Genomic DNA, 16,483 nt, shown 5'->3' on the forward strand with positions numbered 1-16,483 from the left:
TATTTTCCCATTTGCATTATTTTGCACTTATCAACACTGCCTTTATGTTGCCCAATCACCCAGTTTTGTGAGATCTCTTTTTAACTCTTTGGGGTCTACAGTGACTAATCCAAAGCTGAATGCATTTTCAAGCTTCAGGAAGTTGCCGAATTAATCTGTACAGAATAAACTTAAAAACAAACAGACAAATGGTCTGGTAGCACGTATAGACTAACAAAACATGTAGATGGTATCATAAGTTTAAGAGCAGTTTTTATTGTTAGTCTCTAAGGGTATGTCTACACAGCAGCATTATTTTGAAATGACTGAAATTATTCGGAAATAGCATAGAGCGTGTCTACATTACAAGCCTTTATTTTGAAATAAAGTCAAGCTGGAGGGCTTCTTATTCTGACTCCTGTAACCCTTATTTCACAAGAAGTAAGGAAAGGCAAAGGAAGAGTGTTCTTCCTTCAACTTCCTGCTGTGTAGATCATGCCAATAGCCAAATTAAGCTATTTAGACATCTACATTAATTGCATACCTTAAGTTGTGTAGCTTAATTCAACTTTAAACCTGCTGTGTAGACATTCCCTAAGGTGCTACAGGACCACTTCTTTTTTTAAGTTTTAAGTTTAACAGCAGTGATTCAAATGCAAATACCAGTAGCACAACATTCATTCATATTATTTTTTTCTACTATCTTTTACAGCAATGTTTTCATGATGATATAATGATCCTTCGATTACTTGCATGCCCAGAATTTTGTTGTTCTTAATCTCCCTTTCTCCCTCTTTTCATAACTCCCTGCCCCAAAGCCAAAGATGCAAGCAGCTCAAACTCTGTTGCAGTTAGGACCTGCCTCTGGAGTCAGGTCACGTAGCTTGAAGCAGAGCTTAAATATGAAATCCAGAAGTTTAAACTTGGGCCTACTGCCACCCTGGTCCTCCATAAATGGCTCCCTTGTTAAACTGCCATTAAGGAAATGAAATCAGTTGGGGGGATTGTAAGGTGTCCAAGAGAGCCAAAAAAGAAAAAGTGTAAGAGAAAAAGTAAAGAGGAGAGAAGGCTGCTAGTTTGGGCATCCCTTTCAGAGACAGCCGCTCACTATACCAGCACAGACAGTGAATGGGGTGGCACAAGCTCACAATAAGAACAGGCTGAAATTTTTCAGGTGCATTTTTTCTGTGGTGAAAAGTGCCGACTGAGGGAGACCAAAGCATTTCACATATTTAGGTTAAATTCACCAAATGATTTTGGACAGAAACAAAATTAGAACGAATGAGAAGGTTTGTTTCAGCACTTCCTAAACAAAAGGTTCAATTTTTCAATGAAACTGAAAAGCTGTTTTGAAATTTCCCTTCAATTCTATTTACAAAAGAGATTAAAGCAGCTCTAAAGAAAAGTGAAATGATTCAGTTGCCCCCAAACAATTGGGTTTTGGGGGGGGGGGAGGGGCGGGGGCTTCTGTTCAGCCAGTGACCCGGCAACTCCTTTATTCACACGGCTCTACTCACGTTCCCCATCCCCCACAGGATGCTCCTCGGTGCCTGCACTCACGATGCCTCCCTTGGCCATCACCTGCCAGTAAGAAGAAAACTCCTGTCACAGGGACCTGGTGGGGGATGGGGGCAGGATGCTCACAGGGAAGGCTGGGCTGGGGCTGAGGGTCTGTACTGACCCCCGGAGTCTCACAGAGTCCCAGACCCAGACGGGACTTTACTGGGACCTGGACCAAGTCAGAAGTTCTCTCTCCCAGCAGAGGCCGTTCACTCCCTGGGCAATTCTGCATTTCCCTGTGTGGCTTTTACACGTATCTGTCAAGTCAAGTGAACCTGCCCTCAGGGTAGTTTGGTGACATGGGACATATATGGATGTCTGGCCTCCAGTGCTGTGTCCTGTGTCAGGAGGTAAAGGTCCCTGGGGGTCTGGGTGCTGTGTCCTGTGTCAGGAGGTAAAGGTCCCTGGGGGTCTGGGTGCTGTGTCCTGTGTCAGGAGGTAAAGGTCGCTGGGGGTCTGGGTGCTGTGTCCTGTGTCAGGAGGTAAAGGTTCCTGGGGGTCTGGGTGCTGTGTCCTGTGTCAGGAGGTAAAGGTCGCTGGGGGTCTGGGTGCTGTGTCCTGTGTCAGGAGGTAAAGGTCGCTGGGTGTCTGGGCGTTGTGTTGTGTGTCAGGAGGTAAAGGTCGCTGGGGGTCTGGGCGCTGTGTCCTGTGTCAGGAGGTAAAGGTCTCTCTGTGTCAGGAGGTAAAGGTCGCTGGGGGTCTTGGCGCTGTGTCCTGTGTCAGGAGGTAAAGGTCTCTCTGTGTCAGGAGGTAAAGGTCCCTGGGGGTCTGGGCGCTGTGTCCTGTGTCAGGAGGTAAAGGTCTCCGGGGGTCTGGGCACTGTGTCCTGTGTCAGGAGGTAAAGGTCCCTGGGGGTCTGGGCTTACCAAGTAGTAGAAGACGATTTCCTTCTGTTCCTGCACGGCCTCTGGCTTCAGGATATAGTGCACCCGGACTCCCACACTGGAGCCGCAGCTAAAAGTCTGAGGCACGGGCTCGATTTTGAGAAAGCTCTGACTCGGGGAGTAAAAGCGCGTCACTGAGTGATGGGCACTACCGTACTCGGGGGTGACCCAGGTGCTGTCGTAACAGTTCAGTTCCGATTTATGTGTGGCCTGACAAAGAAGAACATTTCCACATCAGATCAAAGAGTGGGTAACACATCTCCTCCCATTTCAGAAGGAAGCGGCCATGCTCTCAACACGGCCTTTGCAGATTCTCCAAGGCACAGCGCGTTGATCTGCATTTCTCATACTGCCATGGGGCTAGAGCCGGAGAACCAGAGGGAGAGTGACAGAGCGTGTGCTAACCAGAGAGATCCAGGCATAGAGAGGAGGAAACTGAAATTCCCAGCCAAGCAGACAACCCTTTGTTTTATCTCCTGACGAACACAGAGATCAGTAAATCCGAGGACGCTCCCTGGGAGCTGAGTCAGTGACACCTCCCACCCCCTAGGTCCCTGGATTCAGCCACTTACCGCAATCTGAATAGAGGTGTCTGTGAAGTTGACAGTGTCTATGGAAAACCAGACTTGGCCCTTTTCATTCGTCGTGTAGTTGGCTTTATATTTGTTTCCCCCCATGGAAATCTGGATTCTTTCGTTGGCGATTGGAGCATCAGTCCCATCCACCAGCTTCACCTAAAGGAGTGAATCCAATCGCTATTGCTTACAGCAGGCAGGGAAAGCAGCTCCCAATGTCCTACTGGCCCGCTGCCCACGCTTTCGCCCTGTGGCAGCTGCAGACGCAAGTGCTACTTTTTCCCCAGAGCGTGAGATTGCAAGCCTGGAGTGGACTGTATTCATGTCTTGTAACTGCCTGGGCTCTCAGAGGTTCCCTACCTGCCCGAAGAAGGGGATCCCTGGCCGGTAATGAGAGTCCACCTGCTCAAAGCTGATTTTGCTCATGGTACCTGTGATCTCACTGGAGTCTGTCCCAGTTAGCTCCACCCCTGCAAGGAAACATGGCAATGAGGGGCCTGAACCAGTGTACTGACCTTCCAGATGCTTTCATCCCCCCCTCCCCCCTTCCACCACCCCCACCATCATGTTGTCCAGCTGTGCCAGGGCCCTTCAGTGCCGGCTTGCAACACCCACAGTGCCACAGGTCAGCATGAGGCATACCTGTCCCCTCTTCCGTGATCTTGCCTTCCACCTCAATTTTCATCTCGTAACTACCCTTTCGCTTGAGCTGGAATATTTTAGTCTTCACCACACTGGAGACACAGCCTTGACTGTCCGCCTGAGAGAGAGACCAAAGAGGGAATCACCCTGCAAATCCCTGTTCAATTCAGGTCTGCGGGAACACGATCAGGCCAACCTCCAAGACGTTTGCCAGCTGCTCGGTTTGTCCTAACCCCAGCCTCTTATTGGCTTGGTCCAGCCCGACACCCTCTTTTTCTTTCCTCTGCAACAAATCAGCTGAGGTATCTCTGGTTCCCAGTGGCTCATCCTACGTGTCTGCTGCCTTCCATGATGAATTGCACTAAAAATTCTCAAGGTTACACACCTGGTTTCCACCTGGTTCCCTGATTTTTCAGATCACGTCCCCTCGATTTGCAACTTCCCATCAGTGTGATTCATCTTATTGTGTCCCACCTTAGAACCCTCTTGCTTTCTCCAGGCATGTTTTCTCTTCCTCCTCCTCCTGTTCTCTCTTGTCTTTCTCCTCCCTCTGTCTAACTCAGCTCTATTTTCTAAACAATGGAGGCGCTAATGGTTCTTATCAGACTCTTGTAACCATTTAATCTTTAAATCTTCAACTATTCATTGTTTTTTAAGTTTTTTCTGTTACAGACTAACTCAGCTTCCCCCTTCCCACCCTTCCCGAAGCTTATCTACTCACTGTCTCTTTTTTCTTCCTCTCCTCCTGTTTCCTCCCCCTCCCTTCCCTTATTTATTCTTGGATCTGGACTTCAAACGCTCTGGTCATCTGAAGAAGTGGGCTGTGCCCATGAAAGCTCATGATACCATCTACATGTTTTGTTAGTCTTCAAGATGCTACTAGAATATGTGATGCATCTGACGAAGTGGGTCTTTGCCCATGAAAGCTTATGCTCCAATAAATTTGTTAGTCTCTAAGGTGCCACAGGACTTCTCATTGTTTATGCAGATTCAGACTAACATGGCTACCGCTCTGATACTGGACTATTTGTTGTTTTTTAAGTTTTTTCTATTTTCTCTGTCACTTTTTTCTCCTTCATATTCTTCCTCTCTCCTTATTGCTCTACCCCATTCTCTCTACTTTCTTGCCCTGTCTCTTTCTTCCTCCTCTTGACTTCTCTCTTCGGGTATGTCTACACTACCCCGCTAGTTCGAACTAGCGGGGTAATGTATGCATACCGCACTTGCTAATGAAGCCCGGGATTTGAATTTCCCGGGCTTCATTAGCATAAGCGGGGAGCCGCCATTTTTAAATCCCCGCTGCTTCGAACCCCGAGGTGAAACGAGGTGTACCGGTAGTTCGGAATAGGCACCCTAGTCCGAACTACCTAGTTCGAGCCCCGTGTAGCCACGCTACACGGGGTTCGAAGCAGCGGGGATTTAAAAATGGCGGCTCCTCGCTTATGCTAATGAAGCCCGGGAAATTCAAATCCCGGGTTTCATTAGCAAGTGCGGTATGCATACATTACCCTCCTAGTTCGAACTAGGAGGGTAGTGTAGACATACCCTTCCAGATCCTACAGTTCCCTCTTGATTTCACCTCTGCTCTGCTCCCACTTTCTTCCCCATCTCAATCCCATTCAGATCCAAAAACCCCTCAGGGTCCTCTCTTTCCCAGCTAGAAGAAACACCCAGCATGGGGTGAATCCTGACGTAACTGATGTCAATAGGAGTTTTGCCGTTGATTTCAATGAGGCCAGGATTTCACCTGAGGGGTTTCTCTTCAGAATTTGTATCCGAGTCCAGGCCTCACCTCCTGTTGACCAGTACCTGTGACAGAGCCTTCCATAGTGAGCACAGAATGCCAGCTAAGGTCTAACAACCCCTTCTGACAGACATGGATCACCATCCCCAAGAGAGTTGCTTCCTGACTATGGTTTGCATCTTGGACTCACCTGCCCGGTGAATTCCTCACACACAGCCTCGCTCTCTCTTCCATAGCAGCTTGACCTGCCTTGGGAAAACCTCCGGCACACACGGACACTCACGAGGCCGGGGACAGGGGGCCCATAGGTGTATCTGTAACCAGTGGGGTCAAAGAGACGCACGATGCTTAGATGGAGAGAAAGAGGCAGGCAGAAGTGGCCTTTGGGGCCCTTTACACTGTTACCCCGAGGACTCTGTGCCTATTTTTCCATGACTCAAGTGATGGGGCTGCAACCATTCCCAGGGGAAAGGGTTCAACTCCATAGCAGACCATTAGGACATGCTGCCTGAGAGTCCAGCTCTTCTGCCCTTAATCAGGTGAGTTTCCCTTTCCCCAGCTGCCTCTCATTTAGTCCAAACTTTCTGGTATGGAAGAGCCCAGAACTGTGGACTGGTTTCTAGCTGTAGTCTCCTCAGAGCTGTGGGGCCAGAGCTGAACACTGTCTTCCAGCTGGTGCCTCACTAGCACTGCAGAGAGAGAGCTTACTTATCTCCAGCCATTGCTTCCTACAGGACACCCCTTCAGCTCCAGGCATCTCTTCACCCCAAAGCATGAGACACATGGGAGGGTGTTCTCATGAATATGGGCAAGGAGCTGGAGGGAGAGGTTTGTGAGGAGGAAAGGATGGAGATAAATCTGGTGAGTCTGCTCATGGGGTGGAATGGTCTTAAGAAAGGGGACATTTGGACTGAAGAGAGAAGAAAACTTTAATGACAGGAAGCTGTTCAGGGCTGAGGCTTCATTTCCTGGGGCAGGGGGAGGAGCCCCATCCCTTGGGACGTTTGAAGCCAGAGCTGGGGGCAGACTAGAGAGCAGGGAACAATCCTGCCCATGGGCTGGAGATGGAGTAAAAGTGACCCAAGGGGCCTCCTCCAGCTCTGGTTTCCGGGCTGGTAGTGGGAAGGCATTGGTGGGGGAGCAGAAAGAAGAGCAACAACTCACAGGCCACAGACAGCTACTTTCAGCTCCTCGTCCTGGATGGTGATTTTCTTGGGCATCCTCACCGACACCTCGAACTTGGGCAGCACTGAGGGGGAGAGAAGGGCCAGATGCTGGACAGAGCGGAGGGAGCACACTCACATCACAGTCACTTCCCCACTGAGTGACAGACCCAGCCTGTCTCCCTGGCCCCCGATGCATGGGCCAGATTCTCAGCCTGCTATAAATCACCACTGATGTTCTGGATATGATAGGCTACAAGGAAGTGGTGTGAAGAGTGGAGTGGGAGAAAGGCGGAGAGGAGAGGAGTGAAGCAAGTGTCACTGGCAGAACACAGGGGGAGCAAACTGTGCCTCTGGCATGCAGCATTCCCACAGGTTGCTCTGCACCCCTACCACAACCTGCACACAACTGATAGGAAATGGGCCACACAAAAATAAAGCTGCATTGTACTGAAACTGAAATCACAGCCCAGATCTAGGAGACCTGATGGATGGGTCTTTGCATGAAGACCCCCAACACTACCCGTGACTCTTGCAGTCTAAGTCATGGGGAGAAAGCTACACACCCCTGACTCGAAGCTGAGATTGAACTCTAGTGCAAGAGCTACAAATGGCACCCTAGAAGGAGTTCTTGTTCCACTAAAGTAGTGGTCTCCAAAATGTTTACCTCACTTCTCCCATAATCCATGGGCCCCCAAAGCAGGGGCCAGGAGGATGCAGACAAGGTAAAGGAGTGGAGGTTGGGAGCACAAGTGGGAGCAGAGCCAGAAGTGGAGGTGAGGTCAGTTGCCTGGTCCCTGGAGGCAGGGCTGGCAGCTGGGCCCAGGAGAGGAGTTAAATGGTGCTTCCTTCCCTCCTCCATGGAGGCTGGCCTATATCAAAGCTGAACCCTGATGAATGTTCCTCTCCATGCACCTAAGGAGGTGTGCCTCATAATTTGCACTAAAGCATCCAGTTTTTCCTGGCCTTTAGCTCAGATAAGTCATCACTAAGCTGGACACCCTAGATAATCTTAAATTGATTTTTGTGCCAGGAACACATCCCAGACATTAGTTCTGTCTTCAAACAATCTCAGCCCCAGCAGGAGTGAGACCCTTCCTTACCATATTCCTCCACAGTAAAGGAATGTTCTAGATTTGTCCCCGACTCCTTCTGTACCACCACATTGTAGGTGCCTTGGATGGGCTCAGAGGTGAGGAGGAAGGAGAGCTGGGTGAGGCCCCCATTTAACTCCACCTCTCGCCACTGGAACACTCGGTTCTTCTGGGGGTCCTGCAGATGGGGAGAGCACAAGGTCACAAGACAGAGTGACTCATACAGGCAGGCTGGCTACATAGTATGAAGCTTCAGAGCAGGGCCATTTCAGTCCAATGCTCAGCAGAGACACAGGAAATACATGATCATCCCTGTGATGGTCTATTTCATATTCTATAAGGAAGCAGTCTTAAATATGAATATGCCCAACTCACACATGCTTTAAGCAAAATATTGCACGTAAGGTATCATTGGAAAGCCTGCAATCTTCTGAATGTGTAGATTCTATTTGTATGCATGTACCAGTTCTATATCTGAAATTAGGAATACTGACTGTAGATGTATGATCATTGGGTTCATGTGGGGAAAAACCTATTTCCAGTCTATCAGGAACAACAATGAAGCAGCTAATAACCCATTATCCAGAGACAACTGAGTAGGAGAAAACTATCTCCATGCAGAAGTGCTACAAAAACACATGTCCATGTCACCTGATGCTGGAATCCATCTTGAATTCTGTACTTTTCTGCACAGGTGTTAGAGAATCAAACAAAGGCTTCCTGCCCTAGGGAAATTCTATATAAAGCAAGGTAAGTAAATTATGATTGTCCTCATCTGGCTTTACAAACCATCTCCCCACCTCACAGGGATATTTGGAAACAAAAGGACTGTAATGACAGAGGCAGAGGGTATGTCTACACTAGCCCCCTAGTTCGATCTAGGGAGGCTAATGAGGGCGACCGAAATTGCTAATGAAGCGCGGGATTTAAATATCCTACGCTTCGTTAGCATGTGCCCGGGTGGTCACCATTTTAGAAGTTGACTAGCCCGAAGTATCTGCCCGCGTCTACACGTGACAGTGAAACGGGATTCCGAATTAAAACCCTTAAATTGAATTAGTTGTTAAACCTCATTCCAGGAGGAACAACAGCTAATTTGATTTAGGGCTTTAATTCAGAATCCCGTTTCACTGCCGCGTGTAGACGTGGGCAGTTACTTCGGACTAGTCAATTTCTAAAATGGCGACCGCCAGGGAACATTCCAAAGAAGCGCGGGATATTTAAATCCCGCGCTTGATTAGCAATTTCGGTCGCCCTCATTGGCCTCCCTAGATCGAACTAGGGGGCTAGTGTAGACGTACCCAGAGAGAATTGCTGGACCCAGGTGAAAAGAACTTTACTTGGAATAAGAACTAGGATGAGAAATTATGATTTGTAACAGATTCTCTTAATGTACAGGCAGTCCCCAAGTTACGTGGATCCGACTTATGTCGGATCCCTACATACGAACGGGGCTTTTCTCACCGCGGAGGATGCGGGCGGCGGGACCGCCCAGATGTGCCGCGGTCCCGCCACCCGCATCCTCCGCGGCGAGAAAAGCTGCTCCGCGTCTCCCCAGCAGACCAGGGAGACGCGGAGCAAAGCCGAGGAGGACGCGTCTCCATGGTCTGCTGGGGGGGGGGGGGGGGGGCGCAGCTAGTGCACCCCTCCCTCCCACGACAGACCAGGCTTTTCTTGCCACGGAGGACGCGGGCGGCGGGACCGCGGTGCGTCTGGACAGTCCCGCCGCCCGCGTCCTCTGCGGTGAGAAAAGCCGCTCCGCGTCTCCCTGGTCTGCTGAGGGGGGGGGGGGCACCCCAGCAGACCAGGGAGACGCGGAGCAAAGCCTTGGAGGACATGGGCAACGGGAGTGCCGAGACGCGCCGCAGTCCCGCCGCCAGCATACTCTGCGGTTTTGCTCCGCGTCTCCCTGGTCTGCTGGGAGGGGGACGCAGCTAGTGCGCCCCCCCCAGCAGACCAGGCTTTTCTCGCCGACACCTGGGGTAGAGCAGCTGGGGTGCTGCCGGTTTGGTCCCACAGCGCCGCTCCTCGGCGCTACTGGACCAACCCGGCAGCACCCCAGCTGCTCTGCCCCAGGCGTCCCCAAGTCAGCCGCTGTTGAAACTGACCAGTGGCTGACTACAGGAAGCCCGAGGCAGAGCTGCTCTGCCTCGGGCTTCCTGTAGTGAGCCGCTGGTCAGTTTCAGCAGCGGCTGACTTGGGGACGCCTGGGGTAGAGCAGTTGGGGTGCTGCCGGCGCTGCGGGGACCTACCCGGCAGTGCCCCAGCTACTCTGTCCCAGGCATCCAGATTCAGCCACTGTTGAAACTGATCAGCGGCTGATTCCAGGAAGCCCGGGGCAGAGCAGCTCTGCCTCGGGCTTCCTGTAGTCAGCCACTGGTCAGTTTCAACAGTGGCTGAATTTGGACGCCAGTTCCGACTTACATACAAATTCAACTTAAGAACAAACCTACAGTCCCTATCTTGTATGTAACCCGGGGACTGCCTGTATTATGTTTAGTTGGTGTGTTTTGCTTTATTTTGCTTAGTAACTTACTTTGATCTGTCTGCTATCACTTAAAACCACTTAAATCCTACTTTTTATACTTAATAAAATCACTTTCATTTATTAATAAATCCAGTCTAAATATTGTTACCTGGATAGGGGACAAAAACTGTGCATAACATGCTTCCATTGGTAACAGAGATGAACAAGTTATGGGCTCGTTCTCTATACATTTTATACAAAGCAAGATGGATTTATCTGGGGCCCTGGTCCATTGACTGAGCCTTCCCAGAGCTGAGCAGATCTGGGTCTGTGTTGCTCTGCTCTGCTGTGAGCTGTGACCCCAACTCTGTGCCATCACTAGGAGAGACCTGGCTCAGCAGGACAAGGCGGTGGGGAGCACCAGAGGGCAGGTAGGCAGGTTCAGAAGTAAGATCTACCCATCAGGTGACAGTCTCAAGGGTAATTATGACCAAACCTGTCACAATCTTCCTCTCCTATAGCTTAGAGCAGGGCACTTGGCAGCCAGCTCTGTACTTTCCCACTAGTCTGTAAAGATTTGTAATTATGAGAGACCTTTCCAATGAAGTCCTGTGCAATCAGTATGTGATCATACAACCAGATACCAGCACTGAATCTAGTTGATTTCTGCCCACCCCATCAACATGCTTACAACTGCATGGAATGAGCAAGGAGGATGGGAGAGAGTGAGGCTAGGAAAAGTTTGGCGGGATAGGATGGGTTTCCTCTGATCCTTTGAGCTCTCCTGTTACATTTGCAGAGTGAGAACTGGCAACTGGTCTGCTGAACAGAGAATTACTCAAATTATCTCAGGCTGAGAAAACCTTCCTGCAAAGGTACATACAAGGCAATGGAAATGTTAATCTGGTTTTAAATTTCATGTTATTTGGGCTACTGCTCCAGTTCAAGCAGCTAGTGTATCTTTGACCAATACAGCTTATCCCTGTATTGGAAGGGGAATGAGCTATGCCAGCATAAGGTTTTCTTTACACTTCCAGGTAGAAAGTGCTGCAGTAGCAGTGATTGAACACGGCCATGAGTCCCATGCACGAAGAGTTCTCAGCGTGCTCTAGTTAAACCACCTCCACAAGGAGCATTGCTCCAAGAGCTGGGAGCCTGCTTTCACTTGCACTTTACAGCGCTGCAACTTGATGCCCTTGTGGAGGGAGGAGGGGTTCATATCCCTGAGCGAGAAAGTTACAGAGCAGTAACTTGCCAGTGCAGACAGGCCTAAGGCACCTCTATGCTGGTATAACCACGCCCACGCTAGCATAATTATTTTGCTATGAAATCACAGCCCTGACTGACAGCTAAACTGGAATGAAATTGGCAGGCAGATCCAGGCTCACTTTGACAAAGACCCTTGTCAGCCTCTTTTAAAGAATCTAAAAAACCCAGAAAAGGCCCATTTTCCCCCTTTACTGGCCATGTTCCAATACATGCTGCAGCCAAGGACCAAAATCTCTGATCCAGGGCTGATCTGCCGGAGACCTGGCACCCAGGGGGAAGTAGAACTCTGTCTCCTGCTCCTCCAGACTTCCCCTTGCCTCCCTGCACCGAGGCTCCTAGACCTGCACTAACCATTCCCAATGGACACCACGCTCACTCCTGCTCTGCTGCGGAGCACAGGAGTCTCCCAGTCCCTGCAGATGCCACCAGCTTCCAGCTAGTAGCTGTGAGAATGAAAACAAACGTGCTACTTACCTTGATGAAGACCAATGGAAACTGTGGGGAGAACAGGGAGAAGCAGAGTCAGAAACACAGGTCAGACATGGCCTGAGCTCATTTGTCCTGCTCAGGGGATTTCTGCAGCTCCCCTGCATTCCCCTCCGCCCCCGCCCTGTTACTCAGTGAGAAACTCCAGCAGGGCCTTCTAATGCTTTACAGCCCGAGTTGGTCAGTTTCACACAGCAGTGAAATCAAACATTTCGTTCTGCATTTAGGGGGTTCAGGGCAAACATTTCAAAATCACCCAAATGCCTCATTAGCATTTTCCTAACCAATTGGGGTGCTGGGGCCCAGAGACAAAGGGACTTGGGTGTCTCATGCCCATTGATTTCAGTGGGAGTCAGGCACCTACATCCCCTTGCAGTTCATACTTAGGAGCCAAAGAGCCACTGACTGTCAGTGAGACTCGGGGGCAGATTTGTAAAGGAGTTTAGGTGCCGAACAATTCAGACAGGCACCTACTTGAATTTCCAAGTGCTGAGGTACCTAGTTCCCACCACAGCCAATGGGCGCTAGGCTCCTAACCTACCTGCATGCTTTTGAAAATTCCTCTTGGTGTCTAAACCTATGTCTGTAGGCACCTCAGCCCTTTGGCAATGTGGCCCAGAGTGCCCAGGTCACTTCTGCAAACAGGACTTGGGTTCTAAGTCACTGAGGCACTCTGGAAACGTGACCCCGGGCGTGCAGCCGCTTGCTCCCCCACCGGGGCCTGGCCAGAGCGCCACTCAGGTGAGCCCGGTGGGAGCGGCGGTCAGCTGGGGAGCGCGGACCCCAAAAGGCTGCTTGCCGCTGCTTGCTCCCCCTCCAGGGCCCGGCGGGAGTGCCGCTCAGCTGGGAGCAGCACAGCGTGCCACAGGGGGAGGGGGAAAAGGAGGGCAGGGCAGGGCACCAGGCAGGGAGGGGAAGGGGGTAGGGCTGGCCGGAAGGGGGGTGGGAAGCAGAGCTGGGGGAGATGGGGGGCTGTAGGGAAGGATGGGGAGGCCTGGAGGAAGGGGGAGGGAAGCAGCACTGGTGGGGGGTGGGATGGGGGCCGTGGGGCTGGATGGGAGGAGGGGGGCGGGAAACAGACCTGGCGAGGGGGGGAGGTGCAGCCACAGGCCACTTGCCACAGCTTGCTCCCCATCTGGGGCCCAGCTGAGCACCGCTCAGGTGGGCCCAGTTGGACAGGAAGGGCGGTGGGGGGGTAATGTACATGGCCAGGGGGCGGGGCCGTGTACGTCACAGCCCCCTCTTCCTCCTCCCGCCGTGGTGCTGAGTGATGCGCCCCTCAGCCAGGCCGCCGCGGGGGTGTGTGTGTGACAGACAGCGCCGCCCCTTGGCTGTGTACGTCACTGCCTCACCCCTCCTCACCTCCCCCACATTGGCCCAGCTGAGCGCGCAACACTCAGCTGAGCCACCACAGAAGGAGGGGAAGGGGGCGGGGAGGTGACGTACACGGCCCTGCCCCCCTTCCCCTCCTGCTGTGGCACTCAGCTGAGTGCTGCGCCCCTCAGCCGGGGGAGCCAGAAGCGCAAGGGGCTGTTTGGGCTCCCCCAACGTGGGAGGGGAAGGGAGGGCGGTGATGTACATGGCCCTGGCCCCAGCCGTGTACATCACCGCCCTGCCCCCCTTCCTCGCGGCAGCCCGGCTGAGCAGACAGCACTCAGCCAAGCGCCATGGTGGGGGGGAAGGGGAAGAGGAAGGGGGGTGGGGAGAGACAGGCAGGAGGAGGAGGAGAAGAGAGAGGGAGAGAAAGAGATGGAGAGAGAGGCAGGAAGTGGAGGAGAGCTGAGGAGGGGGGAGGCAGTATGGAGAAAGAGAGAGAGAGAGCGTGCTCAGGAAAGAAGACCTGAAAATCCCGTTGGCTAGTTATACCATAGGTGATCCAATGAGGAATCCTTTTTTTGGTTTACTATTCTGGCCTTCAGGACAGTACAATGAAGTACATGCATTAATTTTAGCCCAGAAATGGAAAAAAGTTCCAGAAGAAGATTTTTTCCAAGATAAGTATTTTTAGGAGAATTCTAATTAGCAGTCCACCGTTTTGGCTAAATTATTTACTGCCATTAATCATACTGGATGAATTCCCTCTTGCTGGAAATCCAGTTCTTATTTTTTTTAAAAGGGATCAGAAAGATTCCTTCTTCATGTAGACCTATTTACTACAGGTTTTTATTATCTGGACTTGAAATATGGGCTTTCGAGGCTAATGTATTAGGCAAGGGCTCCAGCTTTAGGTTTAGTAGAGCCACATTGGATAAGTGTTTTATCTCATAGTATTGATAAATATAATGTGGTTAAGGATACTAGTTTATATGCTGCTTTCCTGTATCTAAAGATGGCATTTGATTCGATCAACCAAGATGAACTTTGGGCAAAATTAAAAAGGAAAGGTACTGATTTAAGACTTTTGCATAGTTTTGCAGCTCTATACCAGTGCAAAATAGTTAGGATAAGAACTAAAGCCTTTGGAAAATATACTAATGCATGAGTATACCAGCTTTGTTTTCCAGGGTCTCTTCTTTTTAATTTATATATTAATGAGGTGGTTGATATTGTAAAGGAAAATAAATTCTCTCCATTGCATTTAAGAGAGATCCAGTTCAGTGTTTGTTATGTGCTGATGGTATGATTGTAATTACAATATCCAAGAGACCTCCAATGGTTATCCTCTTGTTTTTTCCTCTTATTGTAACTCTTGAGCCTAGTTCTCAATTATAACGAGCCCAAAGACATGATTTTGGGGATGAACCATTTGCAAATTGAATGGAGGATAGAAAGCTACAAGTCTCTGCTTTTACTTTATTAGGGATAGAGTTTCATCATTTGAGCCACTGGTCACCTTACCAAGAAAACCTAAGACAAAAGGTCCTTAATTCTGCCCAAGAGATGCTCTATCTGCTCACATGTTGGGAACAGAGCTGGCCCAGAGCTAGGAATCTTTGATGCAAAAACATAATATTGCACATGCTCTATGTGAGGGGGGAGGCAATAATTGTTGGTAGGGTACACTCCAAGAATGTGGAAAGTGGTCAAGGCTGCACTCTTCCATATTAATGGAGGAGATGTGGGGTCTGGAATAGAGGTTGGGTGCAGAAGGGAGCTTGCAGTAAGAGACTGGGGGGCAGGAGAGGGTGTAGGATCTGGGAGGGAGTTTGGGTGAAGGAGGCAATTGTGACCTGGGTTAGGAGACTTAGATGCTGAGGTTTGGGTTGTGACCTTGGATAAGAGGGATTTGTGACCTGGGGCAGGGGCAGGTTTTGGTTGTGATCTGGGGTAGTGGATTGGGGTGTAGAATCTGGGAAGGGATGTGGGGCCTGGAGTGGCAGCATAGAGTTTGGGTTATGTGGGGTAGGAGGGCAAAGGGTTGGGGAGCCAGAGGCAGACTCTGCCCAGAGCCTTGTCTACTTGACTCCCAGCCAGTAGCCTTCTCAAGCAGACTCCCTGCCCCCGCATTGGCTGCATGGGCCATGTGATTTTAGAAGCCTAAGGGGAAGGGGATGGAGGGTGCTTCACAAGCTTCCAGTTGACAGCAGACAGGTCCCATTGGCTAGAAACCAGTCAATGGGATTGTGCTGGGGCAGGAGCAGTGCATGAAGCCTTTGCATCCTCCTTTGGGCTCACAGCTGTTCAAATAAAGCCCCAGCAGGTTCTCTCAGCAGTGCGTGGGGAAAGGGGACAGGCACAGAGTCTGCACAAAGCTGCTGGCTAGATTTAGCGGCTTGGAGGGAGGGGGAATCCAGCCTGAGGAGGATATTTTGCCCAGGTCTGCTCTATGAGTTTCATATGGGGCCAGATTTCAGCCTTAGAGATCAAAGTACAGTAATTTTTTGAGGACACTTATGATTTCCCCAAATTCTGCCCCTTTTGTTTTTATGTGCTGAAGGGAATTTTTTCCTGTAAAGTCATAAAGCTTGTATTGCTTTTGTTAAATTTTTCCTCGTTCTTGCCTTCAGGAGATGGAGAAATATGTGTACTCCATATTGCCATGATAGAAGACCCTCTAAATTATTAGAGTTAGGCTAGATTTGTTTCTAATACTCATTTCTTATACCTTTTAAGCAATATAATCCGCCACTCAGAGAGTGGCAAATATTTTGTTTATCTACTTTGTTTATCTACTTTGAAGATGTCTCATGTTTGACTGAATGATCAAATCCTCATTTCTGTAAGGGATATACTTAATTAAGATTCCAAACCAGGAAAACTGCTGTTCTTATAGATAGATATGGAAACATTCATTCACATCTTCATTTTTGCCCTGTAAAAGATTCACCTCATTTTTTTTAGTTTAGAATTTATCAGCTTCTGAAAACATAGTGGATTGTACCTCTTTGATATAAAAAGAATTTATCACCATGTCAAAAGATAATACTTTTAGTTTTTTTCTCTGTCCATGATAGTTATCATATTGGTGGCAATTTTTTGTGCCAAGGAAGAGGTATGTTATTAAGTTCTGATTGACATTTTAAGGTAGTATATGTTTTATATGAATGTTACTCTTGTAGACTGTGTACATTTTTATTTCTGTATTTACAAAAGGCTTATAACATGATTTAATACAAATGAGACTAGCTAGTTTTACAGTACAATAAAGCACGATTCATATTATGTCAAAGGGATGTATAC

The 16,483-nt window shown here is 49.6% G+C and overlaps 1 protein-coding gene across 2 annotated transcripts in view; it reads right to left on the reverse strand.

Annotated features, from left to right (window-relative positions):
* Positions 1 to 16,483, reverse strand: part of LOC102443957 (alpha-2-macroglobulin-like) — a 64,588-nt gene that overhangs the window by 38,150 nt on the left and 9,955 nt on the right. For both annotated transcript variants that reach the window (XM_075902349.1, XM_075902356.1), the window contains exons 5-13: positions 11,852 to 11,872; positions 7,651 to 7,819; positions 6,549 to 6,633; positions 5,575 to 5,698; positions 3,641 to 3,758; positions 3,359 to 3,468; positions 2,996 to 3,157; positions 2,406 to 2,633; positions 1,497 to 1,560 (exon numbers count right to left, since the gene is read on the reverse strand). In XM_075902349.1, coding sequence (XP_075758464.1) covers positions 1,497 to 1,560; positions 2,406 to 2,633; positions 2,996 to 3,157; positions 3,359 to 3,468; positions 3,641 to 3,758; positions 5,575 to 5,698; positions 6,549 to 6,633; positions 7,651 to 7,819; positions 11,852 to 11,872 — 1,081 coding nt within the window. The remainder of the gene's footprint in view (positions 1 to 1,496; positions 1,561 to 2,405; positions 2,634 to 2,995; positions 3,158 to 3,358; positions 3,469 to 3,640; positions 3,759 to 5,574; positions 5,699 to 6,548; positions 6,634 to 7,650; positions 7,820 to 11,851; positions 11,873 to 16,483) is intronic.

Source organism: Pelodiscus sinensis, chromosome 1 (genome assembly GCF_049634645.1).
Source record: "Pelodiscus sinensis isolate JC-2024 chromosome 1, ASM4963464v1, whole genome shotgun sequence".
In the NCBI taxonomy this organism is placed as follows: Eukaryota; Metazoa; Chordata; order Testudines; family Trionychidae; genus Pelodiscus; species Pelodiscus sinensis.